This window comes from Cervus elaphus, chromosome 22 (assembly GCF_910594005.1).
Source record: "Cervus elaphus chromosome 22, mCerEla1.1, whole genome shotgun sequence".
NCBI classification, from domain to species: Eukaryota; Metazoa; Chordata; class Mammalia; order Artiodactyla; family Cervidae; genus Cervus; species Cervus elaphus.
The window spans coordinates 34,001,855-34,022,294 of NC_057836.1; the positions used below are offsets into that span (position 1 = coordinate 34,001,855).

General features: G+C 39.5%; 1 protein-coding gene and 1 pseudogene across 1 annotated transcript; one reads left to right on the plus strand and one right to left on the minus strand.

The window, feature by feature from the left end:
• Positions 1-2,618: 2,618 nt before the first annotated feature.
• Positions 2,619-4,295, minus strand: LOC122680664 (methionine adenosyltransferase 2 subunit beta-like). Its single transcript, XM_043882277.1, has one exon. It carries the CDS (start codon positions 4,274-4,276, stop codon positions 3,305-3,307), a length of 972 nt encoding a protein of 323 aa, XP_043738212.1. The 5' UTR covers positions 4,277-4,295; the 3' UTR covers positions 2,619-3,304.
• An 11,410-nt stretch (positions 4,296-15,705) lies between these two features.
• LOC122679961 lies at positions 15,706-16,658 on the plus strand (annotated as a pseudogene).
• The last annotated feature ends 3,782 nt before the right edge of the window (positions 16,659-20,440 follow it).

The following is a 20,440-nucleotide window of genomic DNA, read 5'->3' on the forward strand; positions in this document are numbered from 1 at the left end:
AACAGACATTATTACATCATTATTCCGTATGGTTAATTAAGGTCCAGATTCTGGGGCTTCCCTGGTGGCTCAGGAATTAACAATCTGGCTGCCAGTGCAGGGTTCACGGGTTCAATCCAGGAAGATCCCACATGCTTTGGAACAACTAAGCCTGTGCACTGTGGCTGTTGAGCCTGTGCTCTGGAGCCCGGGAGCTCCAACTACTGAAGCCCATGCACCCGAAAGTCAGTGCTCTGAAACAAGAGAAGCCAGTGAAATGAGAGGCCTACACACCACAACCAAAGAGTAGCCCCTGCTCACCACAGCTGGAGAAAACCCAGACATCAAAGAAGACCCAGCACAGCCAAAAATAAATAAATAAAATTAATTATTTTTGGTTTTTTTTTGTTAAAAAAAAAGTTCAGATCCTGATTTGTGTGTTTGTATGTGTTGGGGCTGGGGGGAGTGCATTGAAAATAAGTGAAAATGTTAGTCACTCAGTCCTCTAGGACTCTTTATGACCCCATGGACTATAGCCCACCAGGCTCCTGTGCGCATGGAATTTCTCGGGCAAGAATACTGGAATGGGTAGCCATTCTCTTCTCCAGGGGATATTCCCTGACCCAGGGATCAAACCTGCATTGCAGGCAGATTCTGTACCATCTGAGCCATCAGGGAAGCTGGGGGTGGGAGAGGTACATTATCCATATCCTAAAATAAAATGGAGTTTTAGGTTTCCCCACTACTTGAAAGTGTTAGATTCTTCCTGTGAAAGCTTTCCTAAGTCAAAATGGTGTAAAGTAAAGAAGCAATTACCTTAGAACACATCTAGCTAATGGATGAGCAAAATAAATTGAGATAAAGTACAGATGCTCACAGACACAGTTCAAAACTATGGTGGCTTGATGCTGAGATGTTGCATGTATTTCTTGGGGAAGGAGCTTGGGCAAGCCACTCAAGCTACTAGACCCGAGATGCCTCTATAACAACTCTGCAAAACAAACGATAATTGCTATTTTCACTTTCTGCCTTTTTTTAAAAAGTGGAATCCTCTTTGGATTTAGCTAATGGACTCGGCCATTAGCAAAAACAGAGACTGATACAGGTCTTCCCTAAAAGCTAAAAGGTGTAAAGCAAGCTTTTTTTTCCTTTAGTAACTGATAATTATCAAATATTATAATTGTACAATATTGTTAAGTATCCATGTGACTACATTGACATCCCATGCCTTTTGGAAGATGATCACTGGGCTTGCTGACATAATGAAAGTGAAAGTGTTAGTCGCTCAGTTATGTCCGATTCTTTGTGATGCCATGAACTGTAGGTCCATTCCCTTCTCCAGAGGATCTTCCCCACCCAGGGATGGAGACTGGGTCTTCTGCATTGCAGGCAGACTCTCTACCGTTGGAGCCACCAAGGAATCCCTTGCTGACATAGAGTGCTGTGTAAGTACATTTTAGAAATACATGCAGGAACTCATAAAGTCATGTTCAATTTCTACTTAGGTAGTTAGCTGGCAATTAAGTCCTGGTGGGAAATAAATTCCCTATAGATATTTTAGAGTATAGACACAACAAATAGATAAACCAAAACATACCAGTATTAAAAAGAGTTTCAAATGCACAGTCATCTTTCAGTATCCTTGGGGGACTGGAGCCAGAATCTCCCTGGATACCAGAAACATTGAATACTCGAGTCCCCTGTGTAAAATGGCTAGTACAGTTGGTTTTCCATGCCACACATAAGCAGAACTCACGAATATGGAAAGCCAACTGTACTCATGAACCTAAATGCACAAAGTGCCCATGTAAAAAAATTCTAAGATATATTTCTTTCTAAACTTTTCCTCTAAATATTGGAAAAATAGAAGGCACTTCTAGAGCCATGTACATGTGGATCCTGGGAACTAAAACTACTAAAAAAAAAAACGTTATAATGTCATATGAGATGCTTCAAAGTGCTACATCTAATTAAAAACATTTAAGAAATTTAAAATGATTCAAAGGCTGCATAATGAAACAATAAAAGGGGACACACCTCTCTTGAAAAATAGCTAGTAAGAGGAGGACTCAGAAGATATAATTCTTACTTGTGAGCAACAGAGTGTATATGCTAATTTTTAAATGTTTAACTTTTTAAAATAAGAAAAATTGCAGCACTCTTCAATCAACTCGAGAAATACTGCTTCTTTGCATTTAATCATTGCTTGCTTCAAGGAGATTGGTAATGACATTTTCTTTGGTCAAGTTGTTCTTGTTTCCATCCCAAAGGTTAAACTTTATTAAATCACTTGAGAGGTATAATTATACTCTTTTCAAATCTGCTTTTTTCCCCTATATTCTTACAGGTGTAGTGAGGTTATGCAACTTGGTATATATAATGTCATCAAAATTTACTTCAAGAATAGTCAAATATTGAATCTTATAAGTAAAATCATTTCTATGATACAGTATTTCAATTTTGAATAAATTCCCTTTTATATCTCCATCAACTGGGGCAATGGCTATTACACAGCAATGAACAGAATTTACATTTCTTTTTTTTTTTTTTTTACCATGCCAGCAGTACGTATTTATTATTATTCATGAATGGTTAAGACTTACAAGGCCCATTACTATTAGTATAACCGCACATATGAAATATCACTTAGTGACATGGAGTGAAAAGGACAGTTTCATATATATTTAAAAAATACATATACATACACATACACACAGTCTCTCTCTCTCAAACATTCACCGTTCACTGCTACAAAAGCAGGAGGTATCAAGCTGCAGGAGTTCCAATATACATAACATGTTGAAATATCTCAAGCATAAAAACTGCACTTAGGTTGCAAAAATAAAGTTTCTTTCTTCAAACATTTTGATCTGAGCTCAAGCAAAGCAAACATGAACACCAATGATTTGTATCCTATTTAACACAATTTAAAACATAAAAGGATAAACAGTTGTAAAAGTCCTGAAAATGTAGAGATTATTTATAGGAATGAACAATGCATTTCTTCCCCCTCCCCCAAAAAAAGTCTACAGCAGACGTGTTTCATCCTGGCTCTCAAATACTTGAAAATCATAATTTACTATATTCACACAGCAAATTGAGGCAGAACAAAATGAGAAAATCATTACTTCAAACAAGGCATTATTGCCCTTAAGTTTCCCTAGACAATTCACTAATGCAAGAGCATCATTTACCTGAAAGATCATGAATCACAATTGAAGAGCACTCATACAAAACTATTTCCTTTTTTCTTTAAAAAGTGCCATGACTTCTTGACTTCTCGTTTTAAAAAACCACCACCACCACCCCCACCACCACACATACACTAATGAAAGACCGTCTGTCTCCATCTCTTGTCAATGAGGAAAGGCCAGAGTGACTCTTTGATTCCAATTCGGAATGGTGTTCGCTGGCCAATGCCCAAGGTCTCCAATTTGGAGCAATCAAGCTGAGCATTTCTCGGACGTTGTGCTCCTACGACAGGGCTGTCAGTTATCGGTCTTAAGTGGCTGCTGGGGAGGTTGAAGGCATCTGCAATTGCACTCGCCATTTCATACTTAGTCATCTGTTCGTTCCCGGACCAGTGAAAGGTTCCCTTAATTGATGGATCCAGCATCCTCTTCTCTGCTAGCTGACGGCACACGGTGGCCACGTCTTTGACGTGCGTGGGGAACCGCTGTTGCCAGTGGTCCATGTTGGCGGACTTATTGCTGAACTGCACTTTATCAAACATAATAGGCACGGCACTTTCCTCAAGCCTTTCAACTTCTCCATACAGAACAGGAATTCTCAAAACAGCAGCTCCTAAATTGTTCTCCAGGACGGCCTTTTCTCCTTCTAATTTTGTTTTGCCATATAGATTTAGGGGATTTGGTATGTCTTCCTCTCTAATAGGTGGGTTTGTTCCATCAAAAACATAATCAGAGCTAATGTAGATTAGAAATGCTCCAATTGCAGCTGCTTCCTTTGCTAAATTCCCAGAAGCATTCACGTTAAGTTGAGAAGCAGCATCTGGGTGATTTTCTACAACATCTGGCCTTCTCTCTGCTGCACAATGTACGATGACATGAGGCTGAAAATCATAAATGATGTGATGAACTGCATTAGAATCCAAGAGATTGACCTGCTCAAATTTTGGTCTTGCTCTTCTAAAACCACAGCCAACGGCATGCCAATTATTCTGCTGAAATTCTTTGTACACAGCTCTGCCAAGAAGCCCAGTGGCACCAGTAATGAGAACCCGCCTGTTGGGGATGTTAACTTCCTCCTGTTCCATGTTCTCCGGCATTTCAGGCATGATTCCAGAATTATATATCACCAAATTGGGAAGACAACCTATATCCAGACTTGAACAGTGCAGGAAGTCCCCAAATAACAGCAATCTGGAGTCCCAGTTGGGAAAAGGGTCCTGGGTGGTGTGTCGGGTGAGACTTCAAATTCAGAATTTACATTTCTTTAAAACCAAAAAGGAATCTCTTATACTTCCTTAATAAAAATAATCAAATGGGTTTTGTTTTTCTCAACCTCCAGAAATTAATCAATGCTCCTGGCTCTTAGCTGAATATTTCTAAAATTCATTCATGATCCAATTACTCATTAAAAAATTAAGGCAAAATGAGGGCCATTTGATGATAGAAGTTATATAGTTATAATCTTTGGGCTTGTTCAATATGTGGTATTCAAATTAGAAAGCAAGCAAAGAAAATAGTACAGCCTGGGAGTTGGTGATGGACAGGGAAGCCTGGTGATGGGGTTGCAAAGAGTCAGGCACAACTGAGCAACTGAACTAAACCAGAAGATGTAGGAAAAAAGAAAAATGCTAAGGAGAGAATATTTTTAATCTCCATAAGTAGACCCCTATATATCTCAAACACGCTTTCAATGAAGTCCCATTAGAGATGATGCTTCTGTATTGAAGTATTTCTCAGCAAAACTTGTGATTTATGGGCATTAGCCAAGCACCCTGTATAAGAACTCACTCTCTTATTTTGCATGGAAGTACACGTAATTAAGTGAACATCTTAACTTAGCCAAACTAAGGAAAAATAAACGTGTCTTTCCTTTGCAATCTCTCGACCACCTTTTTGAAAGAGTCTTTTCACACACACGGCCCTACCTCCTTCTTCCCTTGTTTCATTTTTGCTTTGCCCATTCTGGCATCGTCTCATCACTTTGCAGCACTTATGTGTGTTGCATATGACATCTCTTGTGTTCCCTGGTTAACTGTTGAGAATTTCAGGTGAACACATGTTGCTCAGACGTTCGGTTCCTTTCTGTCTTAATCACCTCTCATTCAAACCTTAGAAGCAAGGGAATTCATTTCAATTAACATGAAACTACAAAATCACATTGATAAAACTGGATCTTCTGAACTCTGCATTTCTAGGAGGAAAAATATGGATATGCCTTAAATTAGAAGGTCCCCACATCCAATCCATTAACCAGAATCATGTCAGTTATCTCCCGCACCATATTAAGTTTGTAAAGTCAATATCGATAAATATAAGAAATAAGCTCACCAAGTCTTCAAATATTTTGAGGAAGTCAGAAGTCTCAGGGAAATTATCCATCCAGTTACACGCCTAGACTGCAGCTGTAAATCTGCATAATGTTAGATGCATTTCCAAATTAATTCTAAATCTAATCAATTAATTATTAACTGGTTCTTACTAAACTATCTAATTATCAAATCAAAATTAAAATTATAATTGGATTATTCATTATTAATTAATTATTGATTGATTATTAATTTCTGATAAATTCTAAATTAAGAAGTCCTAAATTAATCCTACACTCTCCTAACAAGCTAAGGTAATATTTAATACCCTCTTCCATCTTCCCCATACTAAGTAATCAAATTTCCTGAGAAAAGGACATAATTTCCTGTGGCTAGACTCTAAGAATTCTCAGGGACTTGTAGTCAAGGACCAAACTTGAAAGATACAGAAAGAACTTTCAGGAAAGTCACTGATTAGCAGGTGTGAAGATATCCAGCAGAAGCAATATTCCTTTGTGTTAGATAGAAACAGATCAGACCTCTAAGCTAATTTAAGACAGGAAGAACAGGTCTGCATAGCTTTTGGAAAAGAAAAGCATTAATTGTGTTCACATCAATGAAATGAAACCTAAATAAAGTCTGATATAAAGAATAATCTGGGGTGCCTCTGGCAACTTAAATCAACAAAGACCTCCAATCACTGGAGACAAGAACATGTTTTAAGTGTTAAGTGAAAGGAATAAGGGTTGGAAAGTGCCTTTTATCAGGAAATGTATGGTCAAGTTACACAAACCATGGAAATGAGATTATTTTAGGAAAACCAAAATAAGGACAAGATAAAAGTGAAAAGAACAGGGGTTACCTAGAAAGGATGGAGAACATAATGTTAGTTTAAACTTTCAGTTAGTTTAAACTCTTACGGAGTAGAGCAACTGTAATCCATAAAAGTGCTCACCTTTTTAAAAAGTACTCATTTTTCCCACGTTAAAGAATGCGAAGTTCTCTGCTCAAGGACTGACCTTGTATGAAGACAGAGATTTTGCTCTTTGAGGAGAACAATATTACTTGTTTACCTTGAAAAAGCTCAAAATAATGATCTGTGAGATAACTTTCAGCTGTACCAAGCATGGTTTATTACACTGCTTCAAGTGCAAGCTTTTAGTTGCTTATATTCAAAACCAAATTAAATGAATCTAGTAAAAATGACACAATGGGAAAAAAACTAAAATCTACCTAATAATGAGTACTCACACATGCGTGCTGCATGCTAAGTCACTTCAGTCGTATCTGATTCTTTGCAACCCCATGGACTATAGCCCGCAGAACCATCTGTCCATGGGATTCTCCAGGCGAGAATACTGGAGTGGGTTGCCATTTCCTCTTCCAGGGGATCTCCCTGATCCAGGGACTGAACCTGTGTCTCTTCTATGTCCCTCATTACCAAGCAGGTTTTTTCCCATTAGCGCCGCCCAGGAAGAGCCAGTGCGTGCTCATGTATAATTAACTGCCATATAGCTATGGCAACTAAAGGCTAAATGAGATCAAGCCGTCCAATTAAAGTCATAAAAGGCTTTGGAGAGACAAGTTTGTTCTTTTGTTTATTTATATTAAGGTATAGTTAGCATGGTCCATATTTTAAAAACTATAAATGACTTTCTGCTAGGTTATATTTACCTATCTATCTTCTTATCTATCTCTGCAGAGATTCATTTTAATCCAGGTACTTAATTTCTAAATGATACTACAGAAGGATTGTGTGTGTGTGAGTGTGTGTGTGTGTGTGTGTGTGTGTGTGTGTAAGGAAGGCATTCAAATTAATGCCCTAAATGAGAGAATCTAAGAGAAAACTATACTTGTTCTACTTACTTCCTTCTTCCAAAGATAGATTTGCCGTAAAGAGCAATATTTTTCTTCGTATACCTAATGCTGTTGCCTTCACTAGACAATTTATCAAAAACTTCAACATAGTATAGTTGTAAATTTCACCCTTTCCATCTCTCAGAGTAATGTCTCATGTCCATTCACTCAGAGAAAAAATAACTTTATTTATCAGCTTCAATGCGTTTGAAGGCAAAGTAAGCTAAAATTTACCAAAATAGCTCCGATTTTGTGCCAGGAAAAAAATCTGGGAAAAGCTAAATCAACTGGGGCATTTCAAGTTGAGAAGAGTAGCTGAGAAGATAGAAAATTATCTTTTTAAAACAGATATTAGATGTCACAGCTTTGTGGGTATTCTTCTGAGCTAATAATGACTGGAAACATAGGATATGGAATCTGAAGGGAAACTACCTGTTAGCAATTCCTATCCCCGCCTTTTTTGCAAGAGAGAAAATTGTGATGTCTAAATCATCACCTAAACAAACACTTCTCCATTTTCAGAATTTAAAAAGACCACAAAAACAAAACACTTTAATGCATGAGACAGTGTCTTCATTGTGAACAAATGAGAAGTAATCCATAATTTATGTGTCAAGCTGCTGACAACCCACTCCAATATTCTTACCTGGGAAATCCCAGGGACAGAGGAGCCTGGCTGGCTACAGTCCATGGGTTCGCAAAGAGTTGAACAAGACTGAAGCAACTTCGCACAAAGCTTCTGAGAGAAATAATACTAAGCAAGAGAAAAGCTAAATTTGATAGCCCGGGTTTCTCATATGTGATTAAGTGTTAGTATTAGTTGCTCAGTCATGTCTGCTCTTTGTTACCCTATGGACTGTAGCCTGCCAAGCTCCTCTGTCTATGGGATTCTCCAGGCAATAATACTGGAGTGGGTGGCTATTCCCTTCTCTAGGGGATCTTTCTGACCCAGGGATCGACTGCTCCATTAATATCTAGTCTATTAAAATTAATTCCACGAGCATTCACAAGCTACTATGTGGGGAGTGTGTGGATGGTACCTGTTCTAAGTATCTGATCTGTGAAGCTTATAGCTAAAGATGTATTTTATAATCAAAAAAGATAGGAATAGAAATACATATGCTTATACTCAGTAAAAATTCCCCACAGGAGCTTTTTCTCATATTTGAATCCAAAATCCCTTTAAAAGTCTGGTTTAATGTAACAGTTCCAAGAATACCACAAGCATGTTCATACTGGTAACTTTCTATCAGAAAGGATCAGAAAGAGAGAAGCCTGGTCTACAAAAGATCTGGAGAGGGGGAAAAGATGCATGTGTTATTATAATTCTTTGAAGCTGAGATAGAACAGTTCTTTATTTAAAGCTTCTAAGCAATGTGAATATCTTCAGTAAGTGAAAAGGCATTCTCCAAACTTTCATACTTAGAATTGCATCAATCAGTTTCAAGAACTAGAAAGTTAAACAATAAGAAAATTTCTAAGATCTAGCTGTTTATGAGAACAAAGTGTTTTACAAACAGGGACATTAAACGCCTCTGCTAAAACTGAAAGGACACTGTCTAAAACATACAGTCTATCACTGTGCTGAGTAATAATTACTCATTCATTTTTCTTGCTGGAAATACATCTGCAGCATTTAAATTCAAAGAAGCTGAATCCTCAGTAGAGCCATTTTGAGAAGAAGCCAGAACATACTGTACGATTCATACCCCTTTGTTGAGAATATGTCCTGTAGAGCTAGTGTCCCTCTTAAAGAAAGACTTTTGATTTGCAGTACCTGGAGACTTAGTGAAAGTGTTAGTCACTCAGTCATGTCTGACTCTTTGTGACCACAAGGACTATAGCCTGTCAGGCTACTCTGTCCATGGGATTCTCCAGGCAAGAACACTGGAGTGGGTTGCCATTTGCTTCTCCAGGGGATTTTCCTGACCCAGGGATTGAACTCGGGTCTCCCACTTTGCAGGCAGATTATCTACCACTTGAGCCACCAGGTCTTAGGTCTTGGGCAAAATAATGGCCTGCTGTGGCTTATTGAGTTTCTCTCCTAGAAATTTTGAGCAGACATTGAAAGTGTGGTGGTGATTATAACTCAAGTAAGGAGTTATGTAGGGAGGTTTTCTAATAATCAGCTTGTCACAGCCTTGCAGGTTCAGGCCATGGAGAGTGGAGGCACTAAATTTATTTTTTCTTCTTTCTATATCCACAATGAAAAAAGTGAAGGTGAAGTTGCGTTTGACTCTTTGTGACCCCATGGACACAGGCTATAGCCTGGCAGGCTCCTCTGTCCATGGGGATTCTACAGGCAAGAATACTGGAGGGGGTTGCCATTCCCTTCTTCAGGGGATTTTTCTAATCCAGGGATGGAACCCAGGTCTCCTGCATTGCAGGCAGATTCTTTACCATCTGAGCCACCAGGGAAGCCCTATAACCATAAAACCTAGGCCAATTCTAATCAAAATAAAAACACTTAATCTTCATTCTATATCCAAATTTCTCCCAATTTTCCCCAAAGGCCTTAACAGCCAAGTTTGGCTCACAAATTGAGCCACTGAGATATGCTGTTGCTCCATCTCTAACAGGCAACCCCTGTAACCCTGCCTCTCATTCCCTGCTTGAAATTTTTTTTTTTTTGTCTTTTCCAGAATATCATCCAGGTGGAATCATACATTATGTAGCCATTTTAGATTGGCTTCTTTCACTTACTAATATGCATTGACACTTCCTCCATGTTTTTCTCTTTTTAAAAATTTATTATTTTTGGCTTCGCTGGGTCTTCATTACAGTGTGTTGGCTTTTCTCTTGTTCCATTGGGGAGGGGTTACTCTCTAGTTATGGTGCACAGGCTTCTCACTGCAGCGGCTTCTCTTGTTGCAGAGCATAGGTTCTAGGGAGCATGGCTTTCAGTAGTTGTAATGCACAGGCTTAGTTGCCCGGCAACATGTGGAATCTTCCCAGACCAGGGATTGAACCCACGTCTTCTGCATTGGCAGACGAATTCCTAACCACTGGACCATCAAGGAAGTCCTTGAATAATTGAAATTATTATTGAGACCATTGGAGATTCACATGCCACTTCTAAGAAACAATACAGAGATAAACTTTGCCCAGTCTCCCCAGTGATAAGTAATATTTTACAATACCGTAGGATTCTGTCCCACCCAGGAAGCTGACATCACCAGAACCCACTGAGCTTATTCAGATTTTCCTAATTTAATTTGTATGCATGTTTGTGTGCATGTGTTTAGTCCTGCGCTTGTGTTCATTTTTGAATAACAATTTTACCTGTAGTAAGTGGAGTACTTGCTATCTGCCTGGCACTGTTCTGATTTCTTTATGTGTGTAATCTTGTCTATTACTCATGGATTAAGTTCTATACTGGGCTGACCTAGTGGCTCAGATGGTAAAGCATCTGCCTGCAATGCAGGAGACCAGAGTTCGATCCCTGGGTTGGGAAGATTCCCTGAAGAAAGAACTGGTTCCCCACTCCAATATTCTTGCCTGGAGAATTCCCTGGACAGAGAAACCTGGCTGGCTACAGACCATGGGGCCACAAAGAATCGAACAGGACTGAGTGACTAACACTTTCACTTTTCACCTAGCCGTGTTTTACAGATGAGAGAGCCTAAATGACGTGGCAGTGGCAAGGCAGGGCCAGTTCACTTTACCACCAGGCCACACGTCTCTCATTACGACAGAGCCCCTTTCAGTTACAATGTTCAGCCCTGTAGAACCAGACTGTGTTCAGAGGGCATGAGGCCAGGAACATGCTTCTGAACTAGTTATAAAAGTCAATGTCAGTCACAATCGCTCTCTGCGATGGCCCACACTCTGTCTGTAGAGTCTGCTTCTCTGAACCTAAATAAATTCATTTCTTACCTATGAAAAAAAAAGTCTGTGTCTCCTACAGAGGATTCTTAGGACAGTGAAATTATTCTATCTGACACCCTAATGGTAAGTGTAAGGATTTATGCATCTGTCCAAACTCATAACACTGTAGAACAGAAAAAGTGAACCCTAAGTGAAGCATGGGCTTTAGTAAATAATAATGTATCAATATTGGTTCATCAACTGTAACAAATATACCACACTATTGCAAAATGTTATTAAAGAGGGAAGGAAGCAAATGGGAGCTCTGTAGCTTTGCTCAATTTTTCTGTAAACCTAAACTAGCTCTAAAAAAATAGTCTCTTAATTTACAAAATAGGAATAGACTCAGAAACAGGAAAAAAACTTATGTGTTGTTCAGTCACCCAGTTGTGTCTGATTCTGGGACCTCATGGACGGAAGCAGACCGGGACTCCCTGTCCCTTACCACCTCCTGAAGTTTGCCCAAGTTCATGTCCATTGCATGCCACCCAGCATCCTATGGTTACCAGAAGGGAAAGGGAAGGAGGAATAAATTAGGAATCTGGAATTAAATTATATGCACTACTAAACATAGAATAGATAGCCTACTGTCGAACCTACTGTATAGCCCAGGGAACCATACTCAATATCTGTAATAAGTTGTGATGGAAAAGAACTTAAGATATATATATATCTTAAGTTCTTTTCCATATATATATATATATATATATATATACACACACACGTGTATATATATATATACATACAGAAATATATACATATATATACACATGTATATATATATATAACTGAATCACTTTACTTACACCTGAAACTAACACAAGATTGCAAATCAACTGTATTTAATTAAACTTTTAAAAATAATAATCTATTCATTTAAAAAAGTTTTTAAAGAGTCAGTGGCTCTTTCAGATGGACCTGACCACAAAGTAACTGAAACTGCTTTTATCTTTGGAAATCTCCCAACTGTGGTCACCGAGCATTTATATTTCATGAGCTATCTTGGATGATCTGAAGTGGCAGGAAAAGAGCGACAAAAACTCAGGCACTTAGAGGGTACCCTGGGGATATGTGCGGCCTTTTTCCACTTCCACATCTTTCCCTGCATGGACCTCAGTGGCCGAGCAGAATGAGGGCAGGCAGAGTAAAGTGTCTGTAATTCCCATCCATTCCTGAGCCCTGTGGAATCTGAAATTATGCTTACTGTATTGTCACTTGAACATTCAATCTTAACTGTCAAGATGTTCTTCAAGGCAGAGAAAGGACTTCAACATGGCATGCCAAAATCTCTTTTCCATACACTTTTTGGCAGCTCTGAAAGAAAATGTTGCTCCTATTCTCAAAAATAATGTTTTTATGTTCCTGTGGAAATTCACGAAGGGGATATTATATTTAATCTTTACCACAAGAAGAAATACTTATTTCTGATGGAAATAATACTAGACATGGATATCATGGAAAATATTATGTAAGCTTTTATATTGAGTGGGAAATCCACTTTGTACCTCTTAGAGTATTGTGCACCCTGACCAATCAGGAGGATGGCCGGTGACTACCCACTGTGGAACTTGTTCCTTTGACAAGCATGCTGTGCTCCAGGCAAACTGTACCTCTACACATTATCATATAAAACCTGAGACACAGATTAATCTTAGCAGCTATTTGGAGGAAGATATCTGAACATACCTCATCCTCCTCCACCCCAAATCACAAACCAATATTAACTCGTAATCTTTTTCATTGGCTTTGGTAATTGTACCCTTTGAAGACAATCTATGAATATGCGTAGAACCCTTAGGCATCTTAATTGCCATTTCATCCAATTAACAAGTTATTAAAAATGCTTTGTGTGAGTACCTCTTCCCTCTTCCTTTCATCACCAAAGAGTGAGCAGAGTCCATAAGGATGAAAGTCAGGAAGCAGTCACAGCCATGGCAGATAACAAAGGTATCAAAAACAAACAGCCAACTTCGTCCCATCTCACTTTTTAAAAAATATCTTTTTTTTTTAAATTTTTTTAAATTTTTGGCTGCGCCATATGGCATGTGGGATCTTAGTTCTCTGACCAGGGATCGAACCCACACTCCCTACATTGGAAACTTGGAGTCTTAACCACTGGATCACCAGGGAAGTCCATAAAAAATATTTGTTTATTTGGCTGCACTGGCTTTTAGTTGCAGCATGCAGTAATCTTCCATCTTCATTGCAGCATGCAGGATTTTTTGTTATGACATATGGGATCTAGTTCCCTGACCAGATATTGAACCTGGGCCACCTGCATTGGGAACTTGGAGTCTTAATCACTTGACCAGCAGGGAAGCCCTCTCCCATCTCACTTTGTCACTTGACCCTCTAGGTTGAGGTTTTAATGATCAATTCTTCTCCTTTACTAGTTCTTAGGGGACTAGTCATGAGATGTTCCTGAAGTTTCAGTATGTTGCTAGAGTCATTTTTATGTAGAGTGTCATGGACAGATTATATTCAGAGCAAATGAGGAGCAGATCATACTTACAGCTAAATTGGCAGAGAGATCCATTTCATACTACAATCAACCTTTTCCACACTCACTCCATGGAAGGAAATGGGCATAGTTAGCCTCAAGAAAAGGAACCTGACTTGAGAGAACAATCAAATAAATATATTTTAAGGGACTTCTGTTTCCTGTAACAACCAGGATGGGCTATCAAGTTAACCTATGATAATGAACAACCCTCAAATCTCCATGACTCCATCCAAGTTTATTTCTCCTTCATGAAATGTGTCCAGCATGCGTCAGCAGAGTCTCCACTTCATTTAGTCTCCCAGGTCCCAGGGCAATAGAGACTTCATGCTAATTCATGATCCCACCATCTCTGAGGCTTCCCTTGTAGCTCAGTCAGTAAAGAATCTGCCTGCAGTACAGGAGACCTGGGTTCAATCCCTGGGTTGGGAAGATCCCCTGGAGAAGGAAAAGGCAACCCACTTCAGTATCCTTGCCTGGAAAATCTCATGGACAGAGGAGCCTGGTGGGCTGCAGTTCATGGTGTCACAAGGAGTCAGGCATGACTGAGCGACTAACACTTACTTACTTACTTACTTACCATCTCTGAAGCAGGAAAAAGAAATGTGCAGTCGGTACCGCCAATTAAATGCTTCCTCTTAGAAGTGGCACATGTCACTTCCACTCATATTTTATTGGCTGAAGGCAAGTCACCAGCCACACTTAACTTTAAGAGGGCAGGAAATTGCAATCTTAACAAGGACCAAGAAGGAGGAAAACTAGAATATTTGTGAGTAGGTCTCATTATTATCATATTGTCTATTACCTGTGACTGACTCATGGGAGTTTAATGATACAGTGTGGTTTGAGAATATAGCATTGAGTGTGTGACTCCATGAGAGTGGACCCTGAAGGTCTGTGATAAGATCTAGTGTCTTGTGGGAGAAAGCTATTTAACTAATAAGTTAGCTTTGTGGTCCTCCACTTGTTGTCACATTCGTTGTAATTCAAGGAAGGTGATAAAAACTGTATCTCTTATAAGCATACTTAGTTGTCCCTTATGAGAACTTTTTATTGTTCTAGGAACTAACAAAAGCTTTGTCTTCCATTGACAAGTTGGCATGTTTCCAGTTGGAAATTAATTAGAAGCTGTTGACTCTGCAGAGAACTAGATTATGAGCTTTGAATTAGCCCCAAGAGTTAACCTATTTTCTTATCTGCTTTTAACCTTGTTTCCTCCGTTGTAATTAATTGTAAAACAATGGTATTATATTTGTCCTTTAGATAAACTACCTCAAGCCCTTTTGTGAGAGATGGAGAATGAACAAAGAACTGGAAGTTGGGGGAATAAAAAAAAACAACTTGTCACTTTGTTAAAAACAATAGCTTTCCTGGTGGTGATGTTGTACTATAGTAATGGGCTTTCCAGTTGGTGCTAGGGGTAAAGAGCCCTCCTGTCAAAGAAGATGTAAAGAGACGTGGGTTCGATCCTTGGGTGGGAAAGATCCCCTGGAGGAGGGCATGGCAACCCACTCCAGCATTCTTGCATAGAGAATCCTCTGGACAGAGGAGCCTGGTGGGCTAATAGGGTCGCAAAGAGTCAGACACGACTGAAGTGACTAAGCATGCATGCACTATAGTAATGCAAGATGTTGCTACTGGGGTCAACTGTGCAAAGGATGCACAGGGTTCCTGTGAGTTGTTTCTTACAACTGCATGTGAATCTCTAACTATCTCAAAGTTAAAAGCTTAAAAAAAAAAAAAAAATCTACAATAGCTTCCCAAAGACGCTGCTAGTGCAGATGCTTTAAGTTTTTTTAAAGGATTTGAAAATGTCAAGATTCTCTTTCAAACCAATAATGTAATGAAATTCCCAATTTACCATGCAATAGGAATCATTGTGGCAATGACTTGAAACCACAGACAAAGGATATTTCCATGAATTACTTAAAAAGAAAAGGCACAAAATTCATATACGTAAAAAGTGAGACGCATCGCTGAAGTCTCCCCACCTCCAAGTGCTGTCATGTCAAAGTCAGAGTCTCCCAAAGAACTCAAGCAGCTACAAAACTTTTCGTCAGACGTCTGAGCTTTGAAACAACCGATGAGAGTCTGAGGGGCCATTTTGAGCAATGGGGAACGCTCACAGACTGTGTGGTGACGAGGGCTTCGAACAGCAAGCACTCCAGAAGCTTCGGGGTTGTCACGTGGAGAAGGTGGATGCGCTCATGAAGGTAAGGCCACGCAAGGTGATGAAGAATTGTGGAGCCCAAGGGCTATCTCAGGAGAAGATTCTCAAAGACCTGGTGCCCACTTAACTGTGAAAGATTTTTATGGGTGGTACTAAAGAAGACACTGAAAAACATTACCTGAGAGATTATTTTGAAACATATGAGGAAACTGACGTGTTTGAAATCATGACTGACTGAGCCAGTGGCAAAAAGAGAGGCTTTGTTTTTGCAACCTTTGATACCATGACTCCAGAGACAAGACTGTCATTCAGAAATTCCATCCTGTGAATGGCCACAACGGTGAAGTAAAGAAAGCCCCATCCAAACAAGAGATGGCTAGTATTTCATCTGGCCAAAGAGGTGAAAGAGATTCTGGAAACTTTGGTGGTGGTCGTGGAATGGTTTCTGTGGGAATGACCACTTTGGTCATGGTGGAAACTTCAGTGGTGAAGGTGGCATTGGTGGCAGCCATGGCGATGATGGATATGGCGGCAGTAGGGACAGCTGTAATGGATTTGGTGATGATGGAAGCAATGTTCAAGGTGGCAGAATCTACAATGATTTTGGCAGTTACAACAATCAGTCTTCAAATTTCAGACCCATGACAGGAAGAAACTTTGGAGGCAGAAGTTCAGGCCCTTGTGATGGTTGAGATCGGTACTTTGCCAAATCTTGAAACCGAGATGGCCATGGTGGTTCCGGCCACAGCAGTAGCTACGGTAGTGGCAGAGGTTTTATTTACTGCTAGGAAACAAAGCTTAGCAGGAGAGGAAAGCCAGAGACGGGACAGGGAAGCTACAGATTACAACAGATTTGTGAACTTAGCCAAGCAGAGTGGTGACAGGACCTGGCTGCTACAAAGACATGTTTTAGACAATACTCACGTGTATGGGTAAAAAACCTGAGGACTCTACTTGTGATTAATTGTATAACAGTTTATTTCAGTTTCTGTTCTGTGGAAAGTGTAAAGCATTCCAACAAAAGGTTTCAATGCAGGTTTTTTTTTTTTTAAACCCATGCTGTTGATTGCTAAATGTAATAGTCTGATCATGATGCAGAATAAATGTGTATTTTTTTCAATGTTCTGTGTAAAGTTAGTCTGCTCTGAAACCATTTTGGTAAATTACCCCCAGTGTGAAGCTAGAATTCCTTCAGAGTAATGCCAGTTTCCATTTGAAATTTATTTACAACCTGCTTTGATGGAGAAACTGGTGTCTTCAGAACCTTGGTGTAGTTGAGCTGACAGTTATGTGTTGTGACCTGGAGTTCATTGTTAGAAGGGTCACCCATGAAAAGTCATGGAGTTTTTTTGTTTTTTTGATTATTAATGATTGTTGGCACATCCTAAGCAATATATCTAAATTGAGTTATGGTACCAGATAAAGTTATAGATGGGAATGAAGCTTCTGTATCATCCATTATCATGGGTAATCAATAAAAGATTTAATACCCTCTTGAAAAAAAAAATGAGTACTCTCTTCTTTCCTTTCTCTCCTCTCTCTCTGCTCTCTGTCCCCTTACTTCCTTTTCTCCTTCCCTCTCTTTCTCCCTTCCTCCTTTCTTTCTTTCTTTCTTACATTTTTCCTTTTGAAACACAAGTGAATCCCTCCTGTTGCTAAAAACCATGGTAAGCAGTTGATAAGACAGAAAATGTGTCTGCCCACATAGTGCTTATAATTTAAAGGAGGAGACGGTAAAATTGCAGTTGTGATGCATGTTTAGAGTAAAACTGAGAGAGGGCTGAGATGAGGTAAGGGGAGTGAGGAGCTGCTCTAGACAAGGTCGTCATCTGAGAAGAGGAAGCAGAGAGAGAGAGAGATTTGCATGTTTTTGAGAACCTTAAAGGTGACCAGTTTGTCTGGAAGATGGTTGGCAAGGAAAAGGCAAAGATTATCTCGGAAACATTGTGGGCAAAGCAAAAGTGTAGTAACTCCAAACATTGTTATAGGTGACTATCAGCTCAGACTGACATAATTACTGATATTTGTTCTAAATTAAACAAGTTCATTGTTGAACCAATGGAACTTTAAGTAGTCATTGTCTCTCTGATATACTGTTCACATAATCTTCCATATTCATTTTCCAAAGAGAAAGCTAATGAGCAAGAAGGGAAGTGATTACAAAATGGGGTAGAAAAGTTAGGATTAGAACTATTTAGAGAATCCTAGGTATGTAAAGTACCAGCAATAAGGAAAGTCCTTTTGTTGACACACAGAGGACACAATGGAAATTTATTATGATTCTCAGAGCCAGCTCTTTCCATTGGGAATGGATATTCTGCTCCTAGCATCTCGTCCTATCTGCCCAAAATTCTGCTAAACATATTTGTAATCTATTTATTTTATTATTAGAAATATAAGGCCTAAATCCCTTGCAAAGATAATACTATGATTTAATTTACATTAAAGACTAAAAGACTATTTTGGAGAGAGGTTACCTCCTAGGTATAAAGAAGGAATGGCAATAGATGAGAGGATATTAGGATATCAAGAGAACTAAACTCTTTTTTTAGGGCATGTGGCATCTTAGCTCCCCAACCAGGGATCAAACCTACATCCCCTGCACTGGAGGCATGGAGTTTTAACCACTGGCCTACCAGGGAATTCTCGAGGACTAAAATTTCATGGCAACATTTTATTTATTAATATTGTGAGATGGGTACATGGATGATAAAGGTATTAATCTTTATAATGTTTTGGATTTTTGTATTTATTTCTTAATATTTCCCTTTTTATTTATTTTTTTTTTTTAATTTTTTTTTAATATTTCCCTTTTTAAAAGTAGATAATTGCTTGCTCTTTTTTAAAGTTTTTATGTATTTATTTATTTATTTATTTTTGGCTGCACTGGCTCTTCATTGCTGTGCCTAACACTTTCTCTAGTCGCCTTGTGTGGGCTTCCCACTGTGGTGTCTTCTCTTGTTGCAGAGCATGGGCTCTAGGATACGTGAGTTTCAATAGTTGTGCCACACAGACAGGCTTAGTTTACCTGCAGCGTGTGGAATCTTCCCTGACCAGGGATCAAACCCATGTTCCCTGCATTGGCAGGTGGATTCTTAACCACAGGACCATCAGGGAAGTCCAGAAGATTACCTCCTGACTGTGTCCTAAGAGTAATCTTTAAGCAAGTTAGCTCTTAAAATAGAAAAATTAAAGAGGGGACAGATGGAAAGGGCTATGGGAAAGACTGAGTCCACTGCTGAGAGATTTCTCAGCCTTGAAGAAGCTTAGAGAAGAGACTTACACAGTTGACTAAAGGAAGCCCTTCTTTCTAGAGCAGTTAATCTGTTCACGGTCATGGGACCAGTTGGTGGAGCTAGTGGAGGAAACAGGTGGTCAGAGCTTCAAGTCAAGAACTCCTGACTTTAGGCTGTTGCCCAAGAATTGCACCACAACTGCCTGGGATTTTCTCTTTGTTTTATCACTGTTGACACCAAATTTCATTTTAGTGACACAACTACTATCTGGAAGTTAGACATAGACTTGTTATTTAATGGCAAACTGGAGAAAGTATTTTAAACAAGGATGACAAGGGACCCTTCTGGTCCACACTAGGGTTTCCCAGGTGGCTCAGCTGGTAAAGAATCTGCCTGCAGGGAGGGAGACCCGGGTTCAATCCCTGGGTTGGGAAGATCCCCTGGAGAAGGCAACGGCAACCCACTCCAGTATGCTTGCCTGGAGAATCCCATGGGCACAAGAGCCTGGCCGGCTACAGTCTATGAGTTTGCAGAGTGTGGGACATGACTGAGTGACTGACACATACACAGTAGAGCAAGGAACACGTTTCTGGTAGGAGCCCAACCCAACTGACTTTGCCTCCCATCACTCTAGTCTCTGGTTCTAAGAAACCTACTACCCTCAGCACTAGGGAAGGAAAACTCATTGGGATCACTTGGGGTCAACACTGCATCTCCACTGCCCCTCAAGAATACTCGCGTTCCTCGGGTTATCAGACAGCCAACTGTCACTGGCAGAGAACTTACTTTGATATAAAAGGAAGAACTTAATCAGGTTGGTGTTCCAAGAAACTTCAGAACAGCTGCAACTTGGCTGAGAATCTTGTTTATCTTGTTTATCTCTTTAATTGTGCATATAAGCCCAGAGGCTCTATGATGGCTCTAATACAAAGAATAAATGGTGTGTGGGAATCCAGTAATCAAGAGTCTCCTTTTGTTTCCTGTGTGGTAATTTTTATGGAGACCACCATGATAATTTTCTCTCATGAGGCTGAGACAGAAAGAAAGTGCCAGGAGAAAACTCAGAAGGAATGAACAATTCAGGAAGTGCATCAATTTCATAATCAAACCTGCACATGTTGGGTTTCAAGCAGACTCAAGACTAGCTGGAGCACAGTGATATAAAATCACTTCAACTTCAGAACAAATGCCTTTGTTGATAAAATTGATTATGCCTTTCACATGACTCTTTTTACAGAAACTCCTTGATGGTCTGGTGGTTAGGACTCTGGGTTTTTTAACTGCTGAGGTTTGGGTTCAATCCCTGGTGGGGAAACTTGAGATCCCACAAGTGG